At 42.7% G+C, this 23,049-nt stretch overlaps 1 protein-coding gene across 1 annotated transcript; it reads right to left on the bottom strand.

The window, feature by feature from the left end:
- Nucleotides 1-233: 233 nt before the first annotated feature.
- On the bottom strand, nucleotides 234-21,116 carry igf2bp3 (insulin-like growth factor 2 mRNA binding protein 3). The gene is made up of 15 exons (XM_068333120.1): nucleotides 20,579-21,116; nucleotides 19,498-19,558; nucleotides 13,980-14,028; nucleotides 9,171-9,222; nucleotides 8,856-8,919; nucleotides 7,883-8,161; nucleotides 5,925-6,059; nucleotides 5,359-5,481; nucleotides 5,083-5,218; nucleotides 4,663-4,851; nucleotides 4,048-4,167; nucleotides 3,825-3,899; nucleotides 3,443-3,574; nucleotides 3,180-3,293; nucleotides 234-1,901 (listed from the first exon to the last, which is right to left on the bottom strand). Exons 1-15 carry the CDS (start codon nucleotides 20,751-20,753, stop codon nucleotides 1,800-1,802), a joined length of 1,806 nt encoding a protein of 601 aa, XP_068189221.1. The 5' UTR covers nucleotides 20,754-21,116; the 3' UTR covers nucleotides 234-1,799.
- Between the last annotated feature and the right edge of the window lie 1,933 nt (nucleotides 21,117-23,049).

Below are 23,049 nucleotides of genomic sequence, written 5' to 3'. Positions count from 1 at the left end.
CCCCATTCAGTTCGTTCAGTCATCTGTGTGACTTTTCAAGCTCTTTTTTTTTCTTCGCTGTATTAACAAATTAAAACATCCTAGTTAAATTTGTCTATTCTTAAATGATTTTCCTATAGCATAATAAAAAGAAAAAAAAAAGTGTCAAGTGTGACTCCCCCTATCCTCACCATGCAGTGAACAATGCTAACATTGACTTCATGATCTGGCTTCAAGGGACACTCCGAAATGACAAAGCTTGCTCCATGATAATAAACCTAGTCGGACTTGGACTTGCAAAAAAAAAAAAACAACCCCAAAAAACCCCAAAAAACCCATCATTTAAGTGGCAGACGGTCTGAGAACAGAAGAGACGAGATGCTCCGCCGACTCGTGGGCAGCGTTAAAGAGGACCGCGTCCGCACTGCGATGCCCTGACCACAGCCCTCCTCGGAAGGCAAAAAGGACTTCTTTTTTTTTCTTGACAAAATAAAATCACCATTTCCAATAACGTCAATCCAAAACTAAATGGCATTGCTGCAATTGTGTACGGTTGGCATTATTTGTATGGTTGGTTTCTTTTTTTTAGATGTTTTGTACGGTTTTTCAGAAGATGGTGGACCCTCAGGGGAAAAACTGAGGAGAGTTTCTCGGTACTCCTGTCAGCCGCCAGCTGAGGGGGGCGCCAACTCTTGTTCAGGGGCTGCTATGTACAAATAGACTTTATGTACAGGGTCAACTTAAGTCACACATACACATGAACAATGCCACCTAAAGCACAAGAGTTGTAGGCAAGGTCAGTTGGCAGCTGACCAAATTTTAAATTTTTCTTAAAAAAATAAAAATGTTCAAAGACTATCAGCTTTATAAAGTATACAAAATACCACAAAAGCAAAATAAAAAAGAAAGGAACATTTTTTTTCATATATATATAATCATTTTCTCTTCTGAGGTACTAGATCCTGAGGTAGTTACGTAAAATGCATATTAAATTGGTTTTCCTGGGCAGCAGCTGTTCGGCACCATTTCCTCAAGTGTCAGTCATGGCGCTGCCCTCACCTCTAAATATATCTTCATCTATGTATATAGGTCTATCTATAAAATGCATCCAAATTTATAAAATGCCACTATCATTACAAGGGCAGGACACCCAATATAATCCACCCTTTTCAGGGGTCCTGTCCTGAAACAAGATTTTTTTTTTTTCCCCCTAAACATGGCCCACCCACTCTGAGCCAACCCTCCCCCAAAATAAACTTATGTTGGTCCAACAAGGACCATTATTATAGCAATGCCTTTTCCTTTCCACAGAAAACTCATGAGAAAGCTTCATCAACCAATTTAACACGAAAAAAAAATAAAAAAAAATTGAAGTCAACCGATATCTCTTGTCAGGTTTGAAGTACCACACCAATGAGGTGATAGGAGGAGGGGGGGGGGTCCTTATTTCTTCTTTGTGTTTCTAGTATAAAAAAAAAAAACAAAATAAAAAAGGTAGCACACCCGTGGTTGGGAGGAGGGCAGTTGAGGGGTGCATACGTGTGAGGGCAGGTGACATTGTTGGGGAGCCCTCAGAAGTACATTCTCAAAGAGATGCAGAGAGGTAAGGTGGGTGGAGGTCTAGGGTCTCTTATTAGCCACACTTGAAGGTTCATCAAGTAAGACAGGGGGTGTAGATGTTTGGCTGGGTTCTGATAACCTTTGACCCCTGAGATAAGTATTACGACCACTTGTCTTCTCCCCCTGGACTCTGCTGCATCTGTCCATCTGTCGAGTCTTCTGGCAGATTGGGTCACCTTTCCTCCAGGTCCGCTGGATCCTCACTTCCTCCGGGGCAGCGGAGGTGGGGCTCCAGATGTGGGCTTCGGTTGCTGCTGCCTCCTAACCTGCGCCAGAATCTCTTGAATCTTTCTCTGGGCCAGCTGGATACAACAGAAGAAAACAAAGAGCACGTTACCACACAATCAAATCAAAAAGGACCCTGTGTCATAAAGGAGGTAACTGTCTAAAGTGCGTTTCAATCACATGTGTTAAACTCAAGGCCCGGGGGCCAGATGTGGCCCACCACATCATTTTATGTGGCCCGCGAGAGCATAAAAGGTCAGCGTGTCTAGAATAAGTCAAAAGTGTGCCATGACCAAAAACTACATTTCCCACAATGCAGTATTTCAGCCCATTTTAACTTTAACAAAATCATTTTGAACAGTTAATGTTCTAACTTGTGTTTGACGTTATTTTTCTTTAAAGTTTGATCCTTGAGTTCTGTGGGAGGGTTTTTTTTTTATAACCTTTCAAATTAAAAGCATTTGTGTTATAACAGAAACTTTATTTTTTCTGTGTAACTAATGTTTGTAACTGAAATAAGTAATAAATTCAGAGTTATTTAACATGAAGCAGTAGTTAGTTATTCTACATTTATTTTACCTTACATTGAGTTAAATTTAATTACATTAATAAGTTACATCTGGCCCTTTGAGGACAGCCATTATGCTGAAGACATACCAAAGGCTCTAAGTGAGGGTTGTCAAACTCATTTGTCACCAAGGGCCACATCAGCATAATGGCTGTCCTCAAAGGGCCAGATTTAAATAATAAATGTAACTAAATGTAAGTCAATGTAATGTAAAATAAATACAACTACTGTATGTCTAAATGTTAAATAACTGAATTTATTAAAGTTGAAAAAAATATGTTTATTTGTTTCTCTGTTAAAACAAATACTTTTGTCAGGTTATGAAACCTACGGAACTCCATCAATCAAGGATCAAACTATCAAAAAGAATAAAGAAAAATAACATCAAACAAAAGTTAGAACATAAACTTTGTCCAAAACATTTTTTTCCAAAGTTAGAGGGGCTTAATTACTGCATTGTGGGAAATGTAGTTTTGATCAAAGCACACTTTTGACCCATTTACTTTTAGACACTGACCTTTTATGCTCTCGCGGCCCACACATAAAATGTGGCGGGCCACGTCTGGCCCCCAGGCCTTGACATGCTCTACTCATTTCTGCTTTATACTTTGCTTTTTGACTGTAGAATTGCTTATTAGTTATTTATAGTGGCATAAACAGGTTGGCAGTTCCTTAAAGCAACAGCCTTTATCTGACTACATTGCAAACTGCAGAGGACTTATGCCCCTGGGCAATCAGACGTCTTACAAAGGTACTGCTCATCTTTGTTTCCTTTGTAGAAACACACCTGACACGCAAAGAAGTGTCCGCTGATCTTTACGATAACCTGGTCCGTCTCGTCAGGCGTCTGGTCCCTGGGCACCACCACCTCAGCACAGGTCAGGTTCTGCAGGTCGTTCACCTACATCCACACACAAAAATAAAAAACAAAAGTTCTAAACCTAAACAAGTTAGACAAGAACACCAACATTGAAGTTTGTTGGAATCATCTTGCTCATGCACAGTTGAAAAATTTTGGGTTCTTTCGATTATTTGCTCATCCTCCGTTACCGTTTTTCCACCTTTCCCGATGACTCGTCCGGCAGCGAAAGATGGAACTTTGATATGAGCCTCCAGCTTCACCTCTTCCTTGGGTCCAAAAAAATTCTCTTCCTTCAGCTTGCCAAAGATACGGCACTGAGCCTGCAGCCAAACGATTTAGAACACGCATTACTCCAGCTTTCTTAAGGAAATGATTTTTCTCCAACAAAATTAAAAGCAAACAAACAAAATATTTCTCGAGTGGCTGCTTAGACCCTCTTACAAAATAATAAAACCTGCAAATTCAATGAGCCAGACTGCAAAATGAGTTATCCAACAGCTGCCATGCGGGGCTCAATTCGTTTATTGCGACCAACGGTCTTTTTAAGTATTTTGTGAACAGGTCTAACACCTTAAACTGAGCCTCTGGTGGTCCGACGATGATAACCATCCTCTGCTTGGCATCCATTCCTTCTGCTGGTGCAATCTGAAGGAGGGAAGAAACCCAGCATTAGAAAGAGGCAACCCTCACTTTTGCTTCCAATACCTATCATTCATGTGAGAGGAGGTCGACGGCCGACATTGACGCATCATCACCGACATTCCACACTTCTATCTCCCGTTCTGTCACTGACCTTGATTGAGGCTCCCGCAAAGTGCGACAGCTGCTTGATGTGTTGACCCTGTTTTCCAATGATGGCTCCGACTGCGAGTGCTGGGATGAACAGGTGAACCGTCTCGGACTCCGGGTGTCCCTGTTAGGTACAAACACGTCAGCGCGACTGCGACCGGAGGATCGTAGTCGCGCTGCTGCAAACAGTAGATCCTACAAAACCAGTTAGATTCTCTTAGCATCACCCGCACTCATGCCCTCCACTTGAAAGCTGGTCAGAAGAGACGTCCGTCGTCTATTTAAACAAGTTATCAAAAGCCACAATCCCAGTTTGCAGCGTGCTTCAAAAGTCAGCAGTTAATGTGTTAGCTGAGAACACACCAACAACTTTCCTCAGCGGCTTCCACATCCAGAGAAGAGCTTTTAATGAGTTACCGATTAAGGGAAAAACACAAGAATATCTGAGGGAAATAACAAATTATCCAGGGAAGAAAACAAGCTACAACTAGCAGCCAAGCTACCATTTTCCCCCACAGGAATCATATCAACCTCTCCCATCAGGTGAACCGCTGCACAACAATTAGGGCCCCAACTAGCCTACATCAAACTTAAATATCTTGTTAGAAATCACAAACACAGCCAACCCAATGGGTTGTAACAGCGGGATGGTCCAACACTGGACGTCATGTCTTACGCCGAATGAAGAACAGCCACCATGAGCTCCAGGAGGGGGAACACTGGACATGGTGGGACTCATCCCTGGTGCTCCACTGGGGAACAAACCCAACGCATTCAGATTCAAGCCTGGAATCAGGTTGGACTGGAGCTGCAGAGAAGAAAAAACAGTATTTCTATGATCACTAATGTAATCATGTACACTCGCTCATCGTCATGGACAAACCAACATTTAGATGTAATTCCGGTATTTGTTTATGTGATCTCAAGAAACTTGCACTCCTATCGGACTATCGACTTCATCAAATGAAACTTCCTACTGAAAGATTTTTGCACTTCCCTTTACAGAAAATCTTATTGTGTATTTGCCAAACATTCTTACATTCATAGCAGCCATGTCACTGTCATAGGACTCCCTGATCTTCTTCATCACCTCCTCTTCTGCTTTTGCGCACGCCTCGATGGTGCCCTTCACCGTTATGGTCCGCTCAGGGTTATAGAGGGTCAAGTCCTGGAGACTGAGTGGAGAAATTGTTTACATCGGAATATTAATACTTTGCACCATTTAAAATAAAAGCTAAGCGGCCGTTTTATGAATGGGCTTCATCGACTGAAAATAGCGTTATTTTAAAAAAACCAAACATGTCTGAACTCTTACGGTGAAATTGTGATCTTGGTGCAGGTATCCTGTTCAATTTTCTTCAAGTTGCGTCCTTCCTTTCCGATTAATCTTCCTACAAAGTTGTTGTGTGCAAGTATCTTCAGTGGAATCTCTTCGGTGCTGCAACGGATAAATTTGTGAGTTTTTCGTAGTTAAATACTTCTTAACTGTTTAAATATTCACACATCGTCCACCATTGTTTTAAAGCACGCCAACTTTGTTTTACATCCTGTTCCTTTCATACTTAAATTCAGTGAAATGCAAGATTCTGATGGTTTCATGTTTGTGCAGGAACCAACAAACAGATCAAGATTTTTCATTGATAGACATGGAAAATGTACAATCCACAATTATTATGAACAGCAGTATTTTCCGCATAATAAGGCGCACCTAAAAGCCTTCAAGTGCGGCTTATAATCCAGTGCGCCTTATATATGAAAAGGTTTTAAAAATAGGCCATTCTTGAAGGTGCGCCTTATAATCCAGAGCGCCTTATAGCGCAAGAAATACTGTATAAGTATTGAAATGAATATTCTGCCATTCATATTTTAGCAAACACTTACAATTTTGTGTCAAGTGCTTCTTTCTGCATGATTTCCAGGATCGTCGTACAAGCACTAGAACAACCTTCAGGGGTGGAGTGAATCGTGATGGGCTTCTCCGCTGCGCCTGCGTTCTCTTTCCTATGGATGTCAATCCTGAAGTAAACGCAAGACTTCATGTTAAATCACTCCATTCACAAAGAGTCACTTCATTGTGTCCTACATAAAGCAAATATATCAATACAAGACTGAAGGTAGAATATAACAAAAGAACGAGAAGTGAGTGACAACAGATTAAACCTACATTCAAGACTTGCAGCTAAAGGAAGGAAAAGGCCATTTAGCAGTAGAGTATAAGTTACACAGTAGCTACAGGGAAGAGGAAGCTTTAAAATTTAAGGACTTCTGCAATTTGGGGCTGAATTGACGTTTTCTGGGAGTTGTTTCAGACATGCAGTGAACAAAAATGAACTTTTCACAGTTAGTTATGTCTCAGGGGATCGTAAGCAGACCTGTCCCATAACAGATCAGAAATATCTTTTGGCCTTTTACTACAGAGTGTTTGAAAAACCAGATGTTAAACTTCTCAAGTCTTCGGACTACTGTTAGTGCGTGGGTCTCGGTGGTCGACGGAGTTCTGCTGCTGCATTCTGATAAACTTAAAAATCAAATGTTGAATCCAATAAAGTTAAAGCAGACAGAATCACGCCCTTATTCTTGAGACAAGATAAATCTAACCTTCATATTATGTGATATGTGATGACATCACTTTAGATCCAATTTAATGCATGGCTAAATGAATGGATTTAAGAGTCTAAAGTGTTTTGACTACAATTGAATCACTGGCATCTAAACCATTATTTGTTTTGCTGAAGAAACTGTTTGCACATTAAATTGTTATGCGAGTGCTGGTAAGATAGTTGGTGGTTTTCCCATAAACCGTCGGAGGAAGCATGAAGATGGTTAAACACATGTGGGCCATAAATGGAGCCTTGGAGGATGTGGTTTTACCAATGGACACATACAGTATAACAGTCCTGATCCTCTATGTAGGATTCATACTAGCTTTATTACTCTGCTCTGAGAGCACAACTCAATTTTACAGTTGAACTGCTAATGTTTAAAAAGACAAATTTAAAACTAAATTTCTACCCTTTGCTTAAATGCTTAAATGGGCATCATTCAACACCAGCATGAGCAATTTGTAAGCTGCGGTGTGATTGGAGGCCTGACAGGAATATGTCAAAACAATTGTCAAGTGCAGAGAGGGTTTAAAGCTGATAGAGAAAAATTGCCTTTGTGTTGATTTTATATAATGATTTAATTTGAGCTTATAAATGTGAACTACTATTTTAAGATTCTTTCGTCTTTCTAGGAGTCACTTTAGTAACTGCAGTTTTTAGAGCATTTAAGAAATAGCCTCAGGAGAAAAAAAACTAACGTAAAAGGCAGACGCATTTAAAACGCTTTCCTTCAAGGCCATGTGGTTAAAAGACGCAAATGTATCATTCCAGCTCTATTTTAAGGACATGCCCCCTATACATGATCTAGATTAACAGAAATCATATATTTTTCTGGGTTTTAGAGCAGCAAAGAGAAACTCATTGCACAATATATTGTGTTAATCGGCACAATGTGTCTTCCTGTCACCAGCAGCTAATAACACACATGGATCATCATCGTTGTCCATCGAGTCAAAGAGCTGCCTCACATTTCTCAGGTCTAAATAATGAAAGCAAAGTTACTATTGATTTCATTATAAAGCTGGAAATTCATTTCTGGCCACCAGCCGTGAGTTTTTCAGATAGTTTTCCATTTTTTACCAGTGACACATCTCTCCTTGACGCTTCTGTTCAGACTTCACAGGAAAAACAAATCCGATTTAAATGTCTAACCATTCCGATGCTTGAATAGCACAGCAACAACCTGAGCAGTTAACCCACAAGTTCAGTATTGATGTCTGACCTCTGTGTACGTACTTTGAGTGAGTCTGTTTGGTGATGTTGCGGATGGTGGCGCCCTCCTTGCCGATAATCGCCCCAACAAACTGCGTGGGGACCAGCATGCGCAATGGGATGTCAGACTGCACTTTGGGCCGGGCGCCCAGTCCCGGAGAGCTGGAACGAGGGAGTCCACGACTACTGAAGCCTCTCCTGCCCCCCAGTGGAGCACCCTCCGGAGCAGCCGATTCATCTGGGATATAGGACACCTTCAAGGCATAGTTCTCCATCATAGAGCCGTTCAGCTTCTCCATCGCCCTGGAGAACGGAAAGACAAGTCTTGTATTGTTGATTGCCACGAAGTGCATGAATGAACAGTAGGGAAGCTGGCAAACAAATATGTGGAGGCAATCAGAAGTGCTTCCTGTCTGATTTTGCTCCCATCAATGAGAAAACAAACAGCAGGGACATTAAAACAGAACCAAAAGGGAGGAGGTTCTAAAAAAAAAGACTTCCTTTACAGGACCCAACATCCTCAAGAGCAGCGGCCAAGTCACGGACAATTCACTCCGACCGCAAGAGGGAATTCACACATAATATACTACACATCTGCCCCGGCAGCCCCCCAAGATTTATTTTTGCAGTCAAACAATTAATCATGCCTGGAGAGTTTTTCAAGCCCGTGTGCGCAGAGCAGCATTGTAGTCTGATTAATGTCCACCAGGGGGCACCAGATGGTTAATTTAACCCCATCCCTCGTCATCATCTGTCAGGTTTCACACAACTTGTTTTTTAGGGGGGGGGGGACCCAGGTGCTCTAAAACAGCTCCACACGGTGAGTTGAAGTCATTTCCAAACCAGAACAGTGGGTGAAGTGGAAAACGTGTGAAGATCCAGGTCAAAGACATCCAGAAAGATGAGTAGGAGGTTGACGTGAATACGGTGTGTGTGTGTGTGTGTGTGTGTGTGTGTGTGTGTGTGTGTGTGTGTGTGTGTGTGTGTGTGTACTCACAGCCTGGCCTGGTCCTTGGCTCCATATCGAACATTGACTACTGCGGTCTCTGTGTCAGTGTTTACTGTTGGGAGAACACACACCAGTCAGTTCACACACACTCAGTCATCTCAAAACAATTCACCAGTGACATATTTTTATTTAGTTCCAATAAAGTTCATTGCAAATTCTTCATTACTGTAATTTTTTAAATACAAAATAACCAAAACTGTTTTTATGTTTTTATAAAAACTACATTTTCAGTCAAATAAATGTTGGATTGAGGAATTAAATTTTGCACAAATTGCTACACAACGCTTAAAGGACTGTATTTACCTTGTTCACAGCTCTCTACTGCACCATACTGAGCAAGCATACCATCCAACACCTAAGAAGAAAAAAAAAATCCATGATTAATCACACTTGGGGGTGTTAACCAGAACCCCTGGAGTGTCCAGGGACAACCTATGGGTACCAGTCCAGCTCACCGCAAGGACACCTCATTCATTCTCTACCTTGATAGGTGGGGACTTTGGCTTCTTGTTCAAAAGACTCATTTAGACTTTAAATCTACCAAGGTGGTTTTCTCCTGCGTTGGTTAACTATTAGACCTGTTGGTACAGTTGGACGTATGATAGAGAGGAACATATTTTGGAGCAGATTTGGGAGATTAAAAAAAAACTTTGAGAAAAATACACTTTGAATAAATCCAGATAAAAAGATTCAGGACACACAAACACCCCCTCCCCTTTTATATCAAATTTAAGGCCACATCTAGTTAACATCTTGTAATTTTAAAAAGAGTTATAAAAACACTCATAAGCAGTCGATGTACTCCTAAAACCAGTTCCCCCTAAATAAAATCTATTGAGCTATGACTGGTTCTTGTCCTGTTTTTTGTTTTTAAATCATGGAAAACATTAGTTTTAAATCCCAGCATGTGTGAATCATAAGAAAAACAGTTTCAAAAAAAAGAAAAGAAAAAAAAAGCAAGAATGCCACATTACGTCGACCACTTGTCCAAATGTGGAGACAACAGATTTTCAATTCATGGATATGATCCAATCTGAGCTGTAAGCTAAGACATTCAGCCATGCTGTCCAGACAAGGCCACGCCCCCGGAAAGCTCAACCCCACTTGGTGTCCAACGGGAGCGCCCGTCCCTGCCCACCCCCACTACAACAACCCACCCCCCTTGCAATATCCTCTACCCATCATTGGCCACTCGGGCTCTGAAACCATTTCCCCGTAGCTCAGATCTGCTGGCTGCTGGCTGTGCGCGCCGCCTGTCCATCATCAAGCTTGACCAATGGGAATCCAGGCCATTCAGGAAAGGGTGGGGTACATTCCAGCAGGAAGCAGTGACTGGGGGAGGGGTGCGAGGTTCATGCTACACATTCTGTGAATCAGAGCACATGGAGGGAAGAAATAGCAGTTCAGGACCACCCGCCCACCCACTCCGGCCTGTGAACACGCCGCTACACCCCACTGTATTCGCTCAATTCAGGGCAACAAATGCAGTGAAATCTAATTATCTAGTCTACCTGATAAGTTACACAAAAGGCCTCCGCATCTAGAAGACCCATTTCTATTCTCTAACCCCTCCCCACCCATCTCAGATAAACACGGGGGGTGGGCTATGTTAGTTTCCAGGAAAGCGAAAACAGCTCGCTCGCTTCATGCTAGGAACATGGGTGGACCTGGAGCTGCAGATGCGTAGGCAAAGCTAGGATACCGTTACAAAATGCTGAGCTCGTCCCAAGACTTTTGGTCATGGAGTGAACCAAGACTGAAATCTAGAACCACCTTATATCCCTCCAATAGTACAATCAATGAGGCCTTTCTGATCAGGCGAAGAAACTTAAGGCAGCAGGAAATAACCGGATCAACATTGCATATGCACAAACGCACCATCACAGCTGAGCCTCTGCAGAGGTGGAAAAAAAAAAAAACAGCACGTAAAGCTTTGTTCCTGGTGCATGAGTCACTTCACGTCAGTCTGACAAATCATTCCTACCTATGCTTTATAGCATTTGACAGCCAACTTTACAATGTTGAAATTAAAGAACGTATAATTTATATGTGATGGGCTGGTCCCAGCCTGTAATCAAAGTAGTGTGTGTGTTTTATATTAAATGTAAATCACATGCAGAGGAAGTCATGCAATGAATACACACACACACACACACACACATTCAATGTATTTTTTTTTTCCACTCAGCAGCGGGATAACTTTGCATGTTCCAGCCCATCAGTTAAAAATTAGTAATTTTACATCACATTTCTGCTCTTTATGGAATACAAGCAGATAACACGAGAGAGAAAAATAACTTTATATAATCTTTATAGGGATATTATTAGCAGCAATGAACTATTTACACTGGGTGAAAATAAGATTTCTAAATTTAAAGTATTATGTGCTAGACCCCACAAATGTGCCTCTACAATCTGTGTGTTACATTTGTAAATGTGCCAGAAACCGCAAAAGCCATGACATGGTTTGAACACGTACTGAGATTTGTAAACGTGCAAACCAATCTGCCAATACATACACAAACGTTAATGGTTAAATAGTCTCAGTACTTTGTGCCAAGAACTGAAAGTAATGACAAATCATTTCCTTCCTTAGGAAGTCTCTATATACATGTATATACATTTCTTTTTTACATGATCTGCAAATTCTAATGGCAATTTAGATTATGGAGATTCTCCGTCCGTCTCTGCACTACCTGGCAGTAGAACTTACTGGAATGAGCCATCATTATTTTAAATGAAAAGCATTTTAACTTGACTTTGTTTTTTTTTATATATAAGTTTTCATAATCAATGCAATCAGGACAATCTTCAGATCATGCATCGACTCATCCCCATTCCCTCGCCGTTTGATCACACTGGCAACATCCGCATCCCCCTTTTCCCCGCTTCCTGCAGCTTTCCACGAGCAGTTGGGTGGGGTGGGGGGGGGGATAAACGTCCCAACGGAGCTGGTATGTGCTCTGCCCCACTGGTTACATTCACATGTGTTTTAAACATACTTATACAGCTCAAGGTTAGCAGTGCTAGCTTCATCTGAGGAAAATGGAACCCTAAAGAGATGCAGGTCCCTGCTTGAATGAATTGAGAAACAAATACCTCAATGCTTTTCCCTAACAATGAACATGAAATACAACCTTGTGTATTTCATTCAAAACAGACAAAAGCCTATTACTGAATTGATACCAACTGGGATAATAAGCTATGATCCCACATGCTTTTACCTTCTTGCAGAAAATTTTTAAAAAAGCCCACGCCATATTATAATCAACAAAACAAGCATAACCCCTCTTCAAAGTATGATTACGTGTTTGTTAGATCATTACCACCAGGAAACCTTTAGGAACAAATTCCCTCTCATAGAATGAAGGTGACCAAAAAAAAAAAAAAAGAGCAAAAAATAAATTTACATGTTTCTAAATGATCCATAAAACAGATTTGAGTCACAAGAAATTACACATGGGCACAACAAATGCCTATATCCTCTCTTCTTTGTTGGTGGTGGGGAATTGGGGGGGGGGGCTAACTGCAGTCCAGTAGGTGCTAGCAGCAACTAGTGGCATCTAAGCTCTAAAGCTACTGAAGCAAGCAGACAAAGACAAATCTCCACACTTGTAAATCACAATACACATTTTTGCACATCTCTGCCAGAAGTCATGTGTATGAACAGTCAATGGAGACAGGCGTCAGAGGAACTGATGGATTCTCTGTGTTTTTAGCTCCTGGAGAACCCTTTTTCAGTCATTAATACCTACACCATTTACTGATTTATCCTCACCGTTTACACAGAATTGAGACAAGACTTCCTGCACACATTCACACTTCTAGAGATTATTTCACACATTTATAAATCTGATTACACCCATGGCTACACCATGCTCCACACACACACACACACACACACACACACACACAAAAACAATTTTGCACCATATAAAAAGATTTTAAAAAGTGCATGTTTGTGTGTGTGTATATTAATTTTTTGCCATGCAAATACACACAAGTTTAAAAAAAAAATTTGGAGCAAAAGTCATCTGTGTTGAAAAACATGTGCAACTCATTTTAAAGATTTATAGTAAATCAGAAAGACTGGTTTTATTATTTTTTTCTGTCTATAATTCAAGGATAGCAACAGACATGAAGGCGATTTTTTTCCTGTTTATTGCCTTGTATCATAGATATCAAACATTTGTAGGTGTGTTTTGATTATATTTGATAACCCATAATGTCAAATTTTGTTCTCAAACGTCACAACCTTTGCTTTTAAATTTAGACACAGATCTCTAAAAACAAAACGTAAAGTTACGCTTCTTTCCTGTCTAGCGAGTGTACTGATTAAATTCCCTTTTCTCCAAATTCTGTTAGTGAAAAATCACGGTTAGTGCATCTTTAGTAAATTGTAATCGAGTCATATTCAAAATCAAACACACTACACCCACACACACACACACACACACACACACACACACACACAGAATACCTCAACTATTTCAATTCCTTAGTTGGCTGGGACATCATGTGAAAGTCACTAAAATGTTTCAGAAATCCTCAGCAACCAAATGCAATCAGCTCTGAGAGAATTAACTCATGTTCATTGAGGAACTTCAGATTATGTGACGCCCAGGAATCATTTAAAAACCAACATGTCTTTAAATCCGTGCACACACGGAGCCACAAGAAGCTTAAAAAGATCATAGAAGCAGTAAGATTTCCTGCAACAGCCAGAAACATCAACTTGGAGATGTTCAAAACCACTTAAATCTTATATCAAGCCCTAGGGTGTTTTTTTTTGTTTTGTGAACCACGACCATCTCTCCTGGCTTCTCCCATTCATCCAAATTATACAACCTCAATACTGAAATCTTAATTGTCTAATATCCACTTTAAAATTATTTCTGCTGCACAAATGACGTGTCCGTCCCACTGGTTAGTGCGTGACACTGGCCTGACATGCAGCGTCAAATCAAACATCTAAATCAACAGCAATTGAAAGCAAAAAAAAAAAAAAATTACAAAAAATGGGGAAGCAGGGTGACTCCAGAAGTCACTTAATGACAAACCAATTGAGGGAACCAAAGGTTCTCCTCCGCCCTGGAAGCAGCTAGCACTCACCTCCCACTGCATGTGAGGCGGGATGTTCCTGATCTGCAGCTTACAGCTCCTGGAAAGAGAACAAGGGAGAGGAGTGGGGGATGGATAAAGGCGGAGGGAAAGAAAAGAAATTGATGAAGGAAGATTGAAGGGAGATGGGAGAGGGGGGGGGGGGTAAGGCGGTTAATAGCTGACAATACCAAGGGCACAATGATAAAAATGATAGAAAAGGGATCTTAAAATTTAAAAAAAAAAAAAAAAAAGGAAGCATTTTGTTCCCTTCCTCCATTAAGACCAGGGTGGAGATCCTGCAGACATGCTTTAATTCTAATAGCAATCCTGCAGGTGCACTGAGGCGCCTCATACACACACACACAAAAAACATGGGAAACTGCCTAAAAGATCTAAATTTATCTATTGATAAACCCCAACACCCTTTATCCCAGATCACCCATCGGGTCACACAGAGCCTCTAGAATGAGAGACGAGATGCAGGAGCAGCAGAGGTGGAAAATATGAAGGTCAAGATACGTCATAGGAAGATGTCTACACCTCCACTGGGGGCAGGAGTAGCTCGGTCCATACGGGGCAGAATGGAGAGTGGACTGGTGGCTGGACAAGTGCCGGTTCACCTCTAGGGCACTGCCCTTGAGCAAGGCACCAACCCCTTAAAAAAAAGCTGCTCAGAGCACGCTGCCACATGGCTGCCCGTCACTTCAACACTGCCTTCTCCCTCTACTGCATGCGTGTGTGTCTGTGTGTGTGTGTGTGTGTGCATTCACATATTACACACGTCTGCGTGCGAGTGAGCAAATTGTGTTTGTTGTGTAAAAAAAAATAAAAATTTCCCCATGGCGGGATTCTTCTTCTATCACTGAATCATGGGGAGAAAACCAACGCAAGACATGAGCCACACGTAGAATCAATACGGAACCAGAATCATCCAGCTGTTATGGGTCAGGGGGGTGCAGGAGGGGGAGGGGGGGCATGCAGGTGCTAGATGATCTATAGGGAATCTCCACCCACTGTGTCACATTAGATTAAAACTGCACACTTGTTCGGAGAGTGGTGCTCGCAATCAGAAGCGAGTGGAGGCCAGCGCTCTACAATGACGCTGCTGTGTCATCACAAGGAACAGCGAGGACAGACGTCCCCGATTCATTGCTTTAAGCTTCGACGTTTGTCAATGTGGTTTCAGTTCACGAGTGTGTGTGTGTGTGTGTGTGTGTGTGTGGAGGTCATGCAGACAGTGGAACTTGTTAATCAATGGGTCAGAGTTTCACCCCCACCACCCACCCACCCACCCTCCTTTGCATGTGGATGTTGTATAAAAATTGTGAGAAAAGCGAAGGCCACTCCAAAGTCCCTTGGCTGTTGACACGCACTAACCTAAACAGCTAAAAAAGAAAAAAAAAAATGCAGTGTGATAACACTAACCCTGACCCCAACCTATTTCTACACAGCTGTGCAATCGCAGCCCAACATAGAATGTAGACGTCTTGTGTGCAAAAAAACTTCAAAGTCTCACATCTTACGTGCATCTCTTGTTTTTTCTGTTTTTACTTAATCTTCACTGAGCTGTTAAATGATGTCTAACATGTAGCTGATCTGGCAATTGCCGTTTTGTAATCTGCTGTGTGGAACGCAACATGAAGCATTTATAAACTCACTCCATACAGTGTGGACTCAAATGTAAGAAAAAAGGAAAAAAAAAAAAGGAGGGGATGGAGGGGGGGGTGCAACAGTAAAAAAAAAAAAAAAGATTTAAATTTTTAAAAAATGCACATCTACGCAGTTCACGTGCAACAAGGGGCCCGCAAGAAGAAGAAAAAAAAAGTCCTCTGCTTGGTCGCTACCACCAAAAAAAAAAAATCAAAACCGACAGCAGTTGGAAAGCATTTTGAAATTTTAGGAAGCTACTTCATTCTTAATGAGCAAAATTGTAAAGAAAAATTCCCCCAAAATACGTTCCAAGAGAAATTCCAGCCCGGTGTGACATTCCGGCGTGATCTGGCCCCACTACCCCCCCCCCCCACCCCCAACACACACACACACACACACACACACAAATTCTGTACGCTCTGCATTGCGGTGAGAGCGCCAAGTGAAATGTGCAAATGCACCAGGCGCTTCCAGTTGGATTAACCTATAGCTCCACACACACAAGTAGTCAGGGTATTGGGTGGGGGTGGTATACATTCCCAAGACCCCAGCCTTTGATTTTGGGAGGGGAGGGGGTGGGTGTTGAATGGGGTGTGGTTAGCCCCGTTTCAAGCAAGGGTAACAGGGGCCTTCTCTGCCCTGTGGGGGGTGGGGCCCTGTCGTCATGGACACGGACAAGTCCACTGACAGTAACACGTAGGATGGGGGGAGGGAAGGGCCAGGAGTATAACCGGTCATGTGACGGCCAACAGGAGGCTGGGAGGCTTTTAAAATCCGACCAGCGTTCTGAGCGAGCCCCCCCGTCCTTCGCCGCCTGCTTTGGAGACACAAGTGGGCGTCGACCGCCTTCGCAAGGCGAAGGCTGCACCACACCTGATCAGCCTACAATTCTTTTTTTTTCTCCCTCTACCCTCGCCGAAGCATGGCTACGCCTTCAGGGATGTCGCGGGGGCCCATGAGATATGCGCCCAACTCCCCAAACACAGCCATTGACTATTCAACACGCCGGGTTTTGAATGACTTGAGCTTCCTTGCAGGCTGGTTTGTTGCTGCCTGGTAGACAAACCCAGCACTGAATTAGCTCAAGTCAGCACTTCAAGGAGAAACTGTTTGGTCAGAAATGTGTTAGGAAATGAGGAAAAGTTGTGCAGTGACTATCACATTTGTGCCTAAATCACCACAGATTGTTCTTTTTTTAAAAAAAAATAAAATAAAGAAATTCACAAAGAGATTCTGATTTATGCTTAAGAAGAGGGAGAGGGAAGGAAAAACAAGCATTCAGAATTCTCTCATCGTATATCTATTCTCTTTGCAGATGGGGCGCTACAGTGACCCTGTGACCCAAAATACTTCTAAGGAGAACCAGGAGCCATAACCCACCCCACCCCCCAACACCACCCCCAAAAAAACAAACAAAAAAAACACACAATGTGCACTATTGTCTCAATTTAAAAGATGTTCTTTTGGAGCTTGATTCATTTCATTTTTTAAAAATATTTTTAATAAGAGGCAACAGATCTGAAAACTGACACACACGCAACCCAACAATTACGACTACACATGTTGTACACACCAACACCTCTTCTCCCCCTCACTCACACACACACACAAACACACACACACACACAAAGACTAACTCTCCCATTGCCACACCGTCTTTTCTCTTTACACGTGACTCATCAGGTGCATGTCGAAGAGCAACTTAGATTTCAATTCATCTCTAACCTGTCAAACCACACTGTACACAACAGCACTCCCGCAGCCCAATTGGTTTTACTTTAAAATAGGTGAATAAATGATCAACTATTGGTTTAAATATATTCCATGTGGTGCAGCTGCACCACCGATTCAATGCATTTGTGTTTAAAAAAACTGGGTCAAAGGTGGGACTAGGATTTCCATCTCAAGCCAACAGTGTAAAAAGGTTTCTTTCAATTAAAATGTGAGTCTGATTATTAATAGTGAACAATTTAGATACCCTGTCGAAAATAAATAAAAATAAAAACCCCTAGCTATTTGTCAAGGAGCCTAAATGCCTGCATAAAATGTTTTCAGGCAAAGTTAAAGATCAACAACCATTAGGTGACTGAAAGGATTTTCATGCACACACACACACACACACACACACCTGTGTAAAAGGTACTTTCAGTTAATTTTGTTGTGTTTATGAATGCATCATATTTCCATAAGTCACTCCTAACGTGCAACAAAGCTTTGCTAAGACACAAGGGAGGATTCCAGTGAATTTCTGGAGACAATCGTGACAGACGTAGAGGTGTGTTTATCAAAATGTTTAATTTCATGTTCTGCTTGGATCAAGGTGACGTGCCACACGCCACAGCACGTCACCACCACCACCACCACCCTCATCTAGTTCCATCTTAATGAGCACCAAACTGGTTACCTCGCCTTGATGGGTCTACTACGGCACTTCCCCTTCCTGGGGGGGTGGAGGGGGGGTTCAAAGGTTACGTCACGGTGATTGGACGAGGCCGCACTAGATAGTTACAGGATTGAACTGCAAAAGGGGCCCTTGTGTGGAAGAGTGTGCGGGTTTCCACACACAGAACACTGTTCCTATCGCCTGCTGTCATGTTCCACGTTGTCAAGGGAGGGCACATTTTTTGAAATGAGCCTGGAACTAGTCGGTTTGCTTCCATAACCAAACACAGCAGGGCTGCACTGAATGTCAGGGTTTTGCTTTTTTTTTTTTTTTTTTTTTTTTGAACCAGGGAAAATTTGGAGGAAGGTCTCAAAGATTTAAATGAGTATGGAGCTCACCTGGTTTACTTATCTAAGGGCTACAATTTCAACCAGGGAACGCTACGACCTTCAGGTGGAAAATAAAAAAAAAACCATGTCAAGATGTCAAAAAAAAAAAAAAAACAACTCTTCCTGATCTGTATTTCTAAACCAATCTAAGCCACATCTGATTTGATGGCTAACAATGCTTCACACCGTTTGAAGGAGAGAGAAAAAACAACAACTGGGCGTTACTTTGCAAATTTAAAAGCAGATAGTTGAATCCTGACAAATGGAGTCATAATATTGCAAAAAAAAAAAAAAAACAACCTCTTTTTGAGTCGTTAGCACATCGCCTTATGATAAGAACTGGTGCGTCTTATGGAAATCATGTGTTTAAAAAAAAAAAAAAAATCATTCGACATCCAACATGGCTGCGGGGGTCCAAGTCAGGAAACGAAGGGTTGTTGTTTTGTGTGTGTGTGTGTGTGTGTGGATTTGGACCCTAAAACCTTCCGTTCCATTCGCGTTTGGGAGTCCATCTCGTGCAACAGCAGCACAATGTGCAGAGGAGGGCGGAAGCGCAGGGGCAGGGGGGGGGGAGAATGACGGGCAGATCCATCTCAAATGGACGACACAAGGCCTGCGCGCCTCACAACCAGCACACACACACACACACACACACTGCACACGTTTTATCCAAGCGCACACTTTTAATCGCCCCGTAGTTGGAGCGCAAATGACAAAATACAAGTGGTAGAGGAGAAGGAGGGGGGGGGGGGGATAAGTGACAAAATACAAACATGTGCTGCGTGAAGACAAACGCACGTCGGGTTTGAGAGAACCCCCTGATCCATGGAGAGGAGAGGAGGGAGTCCGCTCCACAAAAACCAAACGCCCCTTCTGTTTGACCCCAAAGCATTACGAGGAGGGGGGGGGGGAAAGAAAAAAAAAGAAGCTATTTCACCAAATGGAAAATTATTCTCACTTAAATTAAAAATGTTCATTGGTGTACATTTATGGCAAATGTAGCTCAGGAAAAACGCTCCAAGCGAAAAAGGAATTAAAAAATTGAAGTAGAACTATGTAAATATGTATACATTTATACAAAAAAAAAAAAAAAACCTCTACCTACCTTTGACGTTTAGGGACAGAGTGCTCCACTTCGATAACTTTCCCATGAAGTTCAACTTTACCTATAAAAACAAACCAAACTATTAATTTCTTGTGTCCTTTACCTCATTTAACAAGGCCTCCCCCATTTATTGCTTTTGGGCGTGCATTTTTTTGGCTTTAGTGCTCTCTAGTCATTTTAAGTAGCCTGGAGGGGGGGGGGGGTTGAAACAGACTCTCACGCATGGCCTAGTCTCGGATTATTTATTTTTTTTACAATAATGTGATTTTTTTAGTGACACAAACGTGTGAGAAAGTGTGTGAACGACCAACACCAGGAAGACACGAATGAACCAGACGTGACTCCAATTCAAAAATGAGAGCCCAACCGGATCATTTAAACTGATAAAACCTTGGTGAACTTTAATAACAAACCAGGGGATGAATCTACACAGTATCCAGACGCAAACGGTCGCGTCGCTCCATTTAGTTGGCCTACATTTGACCAACACAATTAAACCACCTGGTGTGTCAGCGTGGACCAAGTGGCTTCACAGTGTTGGGCGACTTGTGGCCACGGGAGAAATGCCTCCAATTTGGAATCAGGATGATGGAATAAGTTCAAATTGAAACTGGTGAAAGCAGTGACACACTACGGCCTCCAAATCGTGCCAAAGTGGTGTTGCGTGATAAGAGCCCCCACGATGAGGTTCACTTCACAGCTCGCTGCCTGCGCGCAACACACACACACACACACACACACACATACACACACACAAAACCTGCATTTTAAGGAAAGGTTTGTTTTTACGCAATCATGAGGATGATTATCGGGCTACTCTTATATCATTTTAAAAAGAGCAGAAATTTCACTTCATCCGGAGCAGCCATTTGTCTGAGCCCACGGGTGTCAAAAGGCCAAGTAAAGGTTGTGTGAGAGAAAGAAATGCTCTGATACACCCCCCCACCACCACCACCACCACCACCCTACATGGCTGAAGTCAAGGCAATTGTAGCGATTCCGGTTTTGGGTTTTTTTGTTTGTTTGTTTGTTTTTTTCCCCCACCCCACAAATCACACTTTCAACTCCAAAAATGTCTCACCTGAAAGAACATCAATGGCCTTCATCGCAGCCTTCTCGTCCGGGCAATCCACAAACGCATAGCCAGTTTTGACAAGAAATGGACCACTGAACGGAATCTTCCACTGCTCAAAGATAGTTTCGAAGTCCTCCTCTCTCGCCTCAGCGCTCACGTTTCCAATGTACAGCTTGTTCATGTTCTGCGCTGAAGGGTACAATCTTTATGCTGAAGGAGATGTAGTTGTTTGCGCGCACGAATATGCAGTGTTTGGAGTAGCCTAAATCGCCGTTACTACTACGGGGCGGCTGTGGCGTGCTTCCCAGTCGTTCAAGCCACAGATAGATTTAAACTGGCAGCCTCAGTGCGCTCGCTTCTTCCTCGCCCCGCTGTTCTCTCTATCGCGCAATAAATAAACGCTCAATTATTAAATACGTGTCCCCAAACGATGGCGGGCTGAGTGAAAAGGAGAAGGGGAAAAAAAAAAAACCAAAACTACTTTTAGTCTTCCTCCAAACCCCCTTTGGCAAAGACACAGAGAATGTCACACACGGTAAAGCTGGCGCCCGCCTCCAAGTCTAGAGCCTAGAATAAGAAAAAGAAGAAGAAGAAGAAGAAGAAGAAGAAGGGGGGGGGGAGAAAAAAAAAATCCTCTGCTATTCCGGCTTTTTTGAATGAGCCACGTGTTCAAACTACAAATCAGCCCACACGTGAGGAATCCCAATTGCTCAATTAAGTGTTTGGGATTGGGGAAAATTGCACGGGAATCTTGGGGTGGGGACACTAAAGGGGAGTGGAGAATACAGGAGGGGGACGAGTGGATTGGCGTTTAGGGGGGTGGGGGGGGGGGGGAGAAAAAAAAAAAACCCTGGCGAGCGATGTGCGTAAAGGGATTCCGTGAGAACCCAGTGTGTCTTTACTAGAATCACATTCTGTGCCTTTCTCTGCGAAATCCGTTATTCTCATTGGTCGGTTGGTGAATAGCGAGGCGGCGGTGCGCTCACACGCACGCCCATAACGGAGCGACGCAAATATTACTGAGGCTTTTTGCGCACGGCTGTGCCTAAGTGCGCTGCTCTGATGACAAAGTCAGAGGAAAATGGGGGTGGGGTCACTCATTATTGTATTGCTCTATATTGTTAATTTGCATACTGAACACATTAAACATCTTGAGTGAGGGAGGGCCCTGCGCTGCTCCTTAGACGTTCGCGCAATGCGCGAATGACACGTACGACTATCCACAGACGTCATCCATCTTGTCCAACTAGAGCGAGGCCATGCCCTCCATAAACCACAGCTCCAAAGTCCACCAACAGGCCCGAATTGCTTAATTGATCACATTTGGGGGCTTGAATCGGGGTGAGATGCGCCTCTCCGTAACACAGGCCTGTATTTATTTTAATTCTAAGGGTGGTAAACAAAGCGAGAAGGCGGAGGCCTCGTAGACGGAGCACATGGCGAACACTCAGACCTATACCTCCAGCGTGAAGTAGCATTCACCAATAGAGGGAGGGGTCTCCCTCAGCAAAAAAAAAAGTGCCCCTAGCGTCGGATGCAACGCACAACGCAACCTATTCAACGTGTGGCTTACGTGTCAAAACTATTCCACGTCCCACTGAAAGTCACGAGAAAAGGCCACAAGTTGACTTGCGGGTCACCCAGTCAGAAAAAAAAAAAGGATAGTGTTGACAGGATTGATGACTGATTGGATCAATACCTGCTGATGACACAAAGGTCGAGATAACGTTAGAGCGGACCCTGTTTACATAATAGAAGCCAAATTGAGAATTCACATGGAGACAGTGTCATTGGAAAGAATTCTTTTTTTTCTTTTTTTTTTTAAATCTCATAACATTAATAACTATTCCAAATATCTCCAGATTGAAGATTCAGCCTGTGTGCTTGTTGTTTATTCCCCCCCCCCCCTGGGATCATCATTTAAATCCTGCACCTACGCTGAGTAATACTATGATATACGAGTTGCTGAAAATCACTCCTTTGGACTTATTTTTTCTCATTTAGTTATTTCTTATGTTAGTCTAAACCTTCATTTTTGAAAAAAAAAAGAAAAAAAAAAGGTTATTTAAAAGTGTTTAAAAAAACTTTCTATGTGTGTAGCCTGGACTGCAGCCCTTTGCAGATGCAGTGTTAAAAGTTTGCGTTGTGATGATAGCCCTGCGTCCCTCGGTGTTCGCGCATGAATAAACCTAGGTGCGCATGGCTCCAAAGGCGCTGAGCCCCTCCAGCCACTGGTTCAGATCAGGACCATGGCAGCCTCACTGGGTTTTACCCCTCAGCTGCTGAGCAAACACACACAGCTCTCTGATTGGTCCGTCGCTTGTCCAATCAGCCAGCAGCAGACCCGTTCTGTACTACCGCTGCTGGCTCGGCCTCAACGCGCGTATTCATTGGCTCCCCCGGTTTGACTATTCTATAAGAATCAGCGCGCCAATTATGCATTCGCTCCATGGTTTCTCTGGTCGGCTTTGTCGTCG

This window comes from Antennarius striatus, chromosome 14, assembly GCF_040054535.1.
Source record: "Antennarius striatus isolate MH-2024 chromosome 14, ASM4005453v1, whole genome shotgun sequence".
NCBI classification, from domain to species: Eukaryota; Metazoa; Chordata; class Actinopteri; order Lophiiformes; family Antennariidae; genus Antennarius; species Antennarius striatus.
This window is presented reverse-complemented; position numbering and strand designations above follow the sequence as displayed.

Bases quoted from the DNA above. Each gene is read 5' to 3' on its own strand.
- igf2bp3 (XM_068333120.1), bottom strand. From the start codon at position 20,753: ATGAACAAGCTGTACATTGGAAACGTGAGCGCTGAGGCGAGAGAGGAG. The intron at 19,559-20,578 runs GTGAGACATTTT...TTGTTTTTATAG, and splicing joins GGCCATTGATGTTCTTTCAG to GTAAAGTTGAACTTCATGGG. The intron at 5,219-5,358 runs GTAAGAGTTCAG...TTCTCCACTCAG, and splicing joins ACCAAGATCACAATTTCACC to TCTCCAGGACTTGACCCTCT.